The sequence below is a fragment of the Trematomus bernacchii genome, unplaced genomic scaffold, assembly GCF_902827165.1.
Source record: "Trematomus bernacchii unplaced genomic scaffold, fTreBer1.1, whole genome shotgun sequence".
Taxonomy (NCBI): Eukaryota; Metazoa; Chordata; class Actinopteri; order Perciformes; family Nototheniidae; genus Trematomus; species Trematomus bernacchii.
In genome coordinates this window covers 882,065-888,241 of record NW_022987648.1, presented here as the reverse complement: position 1 = coordinate 888,241, position 6,177 = coordinate 882,065, and the positions used below count along the sequence as shown (strand labels likewise).

Sequence of the window (6,177 nt, the reverse complement as noted above, 5' to 3'; positions counted from 1 at the left end):
CCAAGCCCACGGCTCAGATTGGTTTCATCAAGTTCGTGCTCATCCCCATGTTTGAGACAGTGATGAAGGTGAGTGTGCAGGACAATGAGGATGAAGGGCAAAGTAACAGAGCTGCCAACCGGGGGTGCCACTGGTACCCCTTTTCCCACCGGTTTCCACTGCAGCAGCCCCAAGAACGTCGGAGGCTCCCATTGGAGGCGGAGTCACAGAGCAGCAAGAGTTCAGGGCGAGAGCAGAGAGCTGTTCGGTAACTGCAAAATCGCAGTGGCTAGAACACGATCACACACACATATTTAAATGTAGCACCACATTAACCAGACAGACGTGTGTTATTATTATTATTTTATTGAATGACAACCCGTTTGCTATCATTGTGGTAGCAACAAGTGCCTACTTATTCAAAGCATTTATGGTGAATAATTAATATCCCATACATCTGCTCGGTTCATGTTCTGTGACGACTTATAAGTGTGGCGCTTTCTTCTACTAAACACGCAAAACATATTACAAGTTCTGTTTATTATTTATGGTTAATAATGAGTCAGACTGGGTTCAGTGGCTCTGTTAACCTTATGCATGTCATTCCAGAGAAACTCCACATCATACAACCTGTTCTTTACCGCACCAATGTTGCCAACCATTGTCAATTACATTTATTGGAAAATGTGCATCAGGGGACATTAATGCACTTCTTCTACAAGTTTAGTTCTAATTCAAGTCAGTTGCTGAATGGTCCTGAAATGGGGGTTAAGGCTTGGTTTGCTTCAAGAGGTCTTGTTGCGAGGGGATAACACCGATGCATTGGCCCACTTCCTGTTGGCTAGATGTGGCCTTATGCCGACCAAAGCTTCTCGTCAGTCACTTTCTGAGAGGACCCGGTGTGCTTCAGAGTCTCATGCTTTGTTCACAATGGACTAAAAGCCAAGCATGCGTCTAAAATCAGTGTTTGAAAGTAACTAAGTACATTTACTCTCGAGTAATCAGGACTTACTTTAAATTGAATATTATTGCAACAAGGTATTCATTTGACCGAATACTTCATTCACCAATGTCAGAAATCACGTCAATTATACTCACTGCCATTTGTTCGGAATATGATATTCAATTAAGCAGAAATTGCACAGAAACAGTGTTTCATTTTACACATGTATTATGGACATACAGTTGAGGCCTAAATGATTAGCCCCCCAGGAGTTATGGAACATTTTCCTAAAATTCTTCCCAATGTTTCCAGCATTGATAAAACTTGATATAATCAAACATTCACCAGTGCTATTTAGTAGCTTTTGGTACATTTTGGAAAATAAAATAAGTTTTTAGGCTTGCTTTATATCAAATATAGTGAAAATGGGTTGGTCAAAAATATTAGCCCCCAGGCCATTAATAGTCAATAGTGTACCCTTTCTGAGCCACAACTGACAACAACCTCTTAGAGTAGTTCTTGACTAGGTTGGCACAGGTCTCTTGAGGGATGTCGGCCCATTCTTCCATTGCAAATTGTTCCAGCTGGTCCAAATTGCGTGGTTTCCGAGCATGGACATTCACTTTGAGCACCCGCCACAGATTCTCAATAGGATTCAGATCTGGGCTCTGTGCGGGCCACTCCAGCACCTTGGTTTTGGTATCCTTTAGGAACTGTTGGACCAAGTTTGATGTGTGCTTTGGCTCATTGTCTTGTTGGAAGACCCAGCGACGACCTAAGCGAAGACTAAGAGCAGATTTTTTCATATTATCCCTCAAAATGTCAACATAATTTTTATTGTTCATGATGCCTTGCACCCGAACAAGGCTCCCTGTGCCTGAGGCTGCAGAACAGCCCCACAGCATGATGTGTTCTTAGGGTTGAAGGCCTCTCCCTTTCTTCGCCAAACATGAGCAACATCCATGTGCCCAAACAGTTCCAGTTTAGTCTCATCAGACCAAAGCACAGACTTCCAAAACTCATCTTTACCTTTCAAATGTTCACGGGCAAACCTCAGTCTGGCTCTGATGTGCTGCTCTTTGAGTAAAGGGGTTCTTCTGGGACGATGGCCCTGAAGCCCACCACGATGAAGAGCCCTCACAACTGTGTTCCTTGAAACATCAACTCCAGAAGAGGCCAGGTCAGCAACAATCATCTTGGCAGATGTCCGGGGATTCTTGCTGACATCTCTGACTATTTTCCTCTCCAGAGTTCTTGAAACCTTGCGCTTTCGACCACGCCTAGGTTTGTTTCTTACAGAAATAGTCTCCTTGTACTTCGCAATGATGCAACGTACAGCAGTTCTAGACACTGTGAAGCGCTTGGAAATAGCAGTATAGCCTTCCCCCTTATCATGAGCCTCCACTATCTTCTTTCTGAGCTCAAGACTGATTTCCTTTGTCTTTGGCATGGTGAGTAGGAGTAGTAGTATAGTCCCTCTCAATAAGGTATTCAAGTGCCTGTTTCTTGGAGTCCTTTTATGCTGATTGAATGCTCAGGTGTGGCTTGAAAGCCGATTGGTTGATTAGGTGTGGTTTGAAAGCTGATTGATTGATTAGGTGTGGTTTGAAAGCTGATTGATTAGGTGTGTTTTGAAAGCAAAAACTCACATGGAGGCTAATATTTTTGACCAACCCATGTTTCACTATATTTGATATAAAGCAAGCCTAAAAACTTATTTTATTTTCCAAAATGTACCAAAAGCTGCTAAATAGCACTGGTGAATGTTTGATATCAAGTTTTATCAATGCTGGAAACATTGGGAAGAATTTTAGGAAAATGTTCCATAACTCCTGGGGGGCTAATCATTTAGGCCTCAACTGTAGCTTTCAGTAAAGGGAGAGTTGTTTAGAGGGAGCGGAGAAGGACTTCAGACAGGACGACATCTCCTGGCAGCAGTCCTCTCAGAAGGAAGGCAGGACTTGAAACTGTTTCTCAAACTAGCACGTCACTAGGGCTGCAACAAATGAGGAAGATTGCAATAATGTTGAATATTGCAACGATTTAACCTGTGCACTCACAGAACTTACTCTGTTCTGCCGCTGCCAAAATACAGCAAATCAATTGTTGAATTATCAGAATGAGGAAATATTTCCAACAATTTCACCTAAACACAAAATACACCTAAAACACAAGAATGATAGGTATGTAGTAGAAAGAGTACCAGTAAAAAAACTGCACTTTAAAATCAGACCTATATTTTCGCAAGTTGATATCATGATGACGATTAAACAGACCTACACGCCGCTGCTTCAAAGGGACAGTTAGTTATATAAAAACTAAGTAATGAAGTGAGTGCAGTGAAGATAGTGGCACTTACAGCTCTGTGTGTGTGTCCTAGCTGTTCCCACAGATTGAGGAGACGATGGTACAGCCACTCAGAGAGTCAAGAGACCGGTATGAAGAACTCAAACAGATTGATGACGCCATGAATGAGGTTGGAGGATTTCTAGAAGTGCTTGGCTGAATGGACTTTGTCCTTGGTGCAGACTGTGGCTGATGACAAGTAATGTTCCCTTCAGGTGCAGAAAATGAAAAGTGAGAACTTGACCATGGGAGGGAAGAAGAAGTAAGAGGTTTTAAAAAGGTAGGAAAGAACAGTGTTCCTGCAGTGTTTGCTGGAAGTGTGTGCTCAGGTTTCTTAAATCCAATGTGTGTGTTGCAGCAGTGAGTGGGCAGACCCCTCGCTCCGTCATGGCTGCAGGCTCTGGTCCCGGCGCTGCAGGAGGACGTGATGGAGAGGATCTGAGACAGCAGCTGTGAGACAACGTTACAAACCAGCAGGGACTCCACGACCGGACTGACAATCCAAAGCCTTTTCAGGAAGTGTCCACATTTGTACAGCACAGACTACTTAAGTGAACTATATTTAGATACATTTCTTGCATTGTTTTTTATTTGAAATGTGTTGTTTTTTACAGATTGTACAGATTTTTAGTGACCCTTGTTCTTTCCTACAAAAATTAAATGGATTTCTTTAATTACAAAATCCTGTGTGGACTGTAAGTGTCTCTGCTTATTGTTTTTCACAAATACTTATCTAGGCGTTTAGACCTTTTCTGAACTCCTTACACACATATATATACACACTATAAAATGATGTCATGGTAATGTATCAAGTTCTATGTATTTACATTTTGGCAGATTTGAAACCACACACACACAGAGACACACAGACGCACACACAAACAATGGATTACTTAAAAGATTGAACTCATTCACTCAGTGAGACTAATGCACCAGCGATTACAAGGGCTATCATAAGGTGCTTTGGACAAAAGCTAAATGAACACCGGTTCAACTGGATTCACTCCTCCTGCAGCTCGGCATCTCTCAGCTCTTTGTTTGGGTTTCACAGAACACAACGTTTGATTCCCCGGTTCAAACGGAAACTGTTCACTGAAGACTGACTTATACTGCACTACCTGCTCAGCAGAAAACACACAGTCACCAGCTGTGTGTGTGTTTGAGACCAACTGGTAAACAGAGTGGAGCAGCTAAAGAGACACCCATTACCCCCAGGAGATGGTGGAGACCAAAACTGAGCTAAAAGGAGAATAACTATTGGACCTACATTCATCAGTTCAGTGTTGTAGTCAAGTCAGTTCCGAGTCCAAGTCACAAGTCTGAGTCATCATGTATTAATCTGAGTGGATATATTTGCTGTTGGTCACAAAACGTGTTCAAGTCCGAGTCCAAGTCCAATCGTCAATATAAGAGTCCAAGTCCTCATGCGCGAGACCGAGTCGCAGGCCCGGACTGGCCAACAGAAGCACTGGGTGGTTTCCCTATGGTCTGGCGGCTGGCCCGTTAAGTGGCCTGAGGATTTTTTAGTATTGTGAACGCAACGCTGCCCAAATGTGGGTCTGCCTCAAACAGGTAGACCGGCATCATGTAGACACACGACATGGCCACTGTCATACCGATCATACATTAAAGCCCTGATGGGTCTCTGTGTCATTCAAGCTCGGCTGCATGTGTGCATGTGCAAATCTCTAAAAAAGGGTCTGCAACGGATCTGATAAAAACTGATCCAGATTTGAACACTGTCCTGACGTCAGGACGGTGGCGCTACGGCTATTGGGCCAACTCCACCAATCAGGAGGAGACAGCCACGGCCATTGCCGTTCGAAAGCGCTGGAGACGCTGTAGTACATATGCCAGGCCTGTAAGTGGTGCTGTAGTCTGCCACAAAAGCAGCGAAGAAGACTTCCCGCCCATAGTTACCACCTCTCCGCCTCTTCCAAGGAACGAGGGGACCGTGCGGCAGAGTTTCAGTTTCAGTTTCTTTTCGCCGGTCAAGATGTCCGTTAAAGTTTAAATCTTCCGGACAAAATTAGAAAAGTGCCGGTCAAAGGTCTTCTTTGTTATTTATTGAGCTTTAAAACAAATGAATAACGACTCTATATAATAAAACACGGAGGACGGAGATCTCTTTTTCTCCCCCTCTTCTGACAGCCCAGCAGCTGATCAGAGCACGTCTCCCCTCTCCTGCAGGGGGGCGTGGTCAGCAGAATCAGACCCGTAGACAGCAAACAGCACATAGAGCGAAATGAGGCATGGCTAAAATGCATGATCTGTTTGGTATTTTGAAAACAGAAACGTATAAATATACCTTATATAGGTATGGCCTAGGTATAAATGTCACGGCTCGCCACTGTGAGTGAGTGAGCGAGCGAGAGAGAGAGCAACAGTACCGAGGATTTTTGTTGTTAGCATCTGGTGCTAGCTAGCTGCGCTAACGGATATAAGGGGAGCTGGAAAGAGCTGTTTCTAAAACAAGGTGGAGGAGAGCTCTCTCCTGTCAGACTGATAACTACAGCTCAGTGAGGTAAGGGACTCTTTCAGTGTTTAAATAGTTCACTTTAGTTATGTTAGTTTAATTGATCTCAGTGAGTCTCAAACGGTTTGGTCACCATTCAGGTACACAAATGTTTCCAAGGCACACCTTTATATAATCATTATAGTTTTCAAAAAATAACAGAATAAATAAGACAGCTATGAAGTCCTCCCAATTCATACTGTAGGACAGTGAAACTCAAATGCAGTTGGAAAGGGTAGTGAGTAAAATATGCATGAATAAAAAGAAAACATTTTAACTAGGTGAAATAAGGTAAGATAAACATTTAAAACTTGTTGAGAGCTAAAACTAGTCTTTCTGCTGCGTCACATAGCAGCAGGGGGAGAGGAGGGAGAGGGGGGAGAGAGGAGAGGCT

General features: G+C 43.4%; 1 protein-coding gene across 3 annotated transcripts in view; it reads left to right on the top strand.

The window, feature by feature from the left end:
• The window catches only part of pde9a (phosphodiesterase 9A), a 61,762-nt gene extending 56,808 nt beyond the window's left edge, over positions 1 to 4,954 (top strand). The window contains exons 16-19 of one of the 3 annotated variants that reach the window (XM_034134312.1): positions 1 to 68; positions 3,303 to 3,398; positions 3,484 to 3,548; positions 3,630 to 4,954. The exon at positions 1 to 68 is cut by the window's left edge and continues 61 nt beyond it. In XM_034134312.1, the coding sequence (XP_033990203.1) occupies positions 1 to 68; positions 3,303 to 3,398; positions 3,484 to 3,534 (215 nt within the window). In that variant the 3' untranslated portion in view covers positions 3,535 to 3,548; positions 3,630 to 4,954. Of the gene's footprint in view, positions 69 to 3,302; positions 3,399 to 3,483; positions 3,549 to 3,626 lie in introns of all 3 variants that reach the window. The other 2 variants (XM_034134313.1, XM_034134311.1) reach the window with 2 other exon arrangements.
• Positions 4,955 to 6,177: the final 1,223 nt, after the last annotated feature.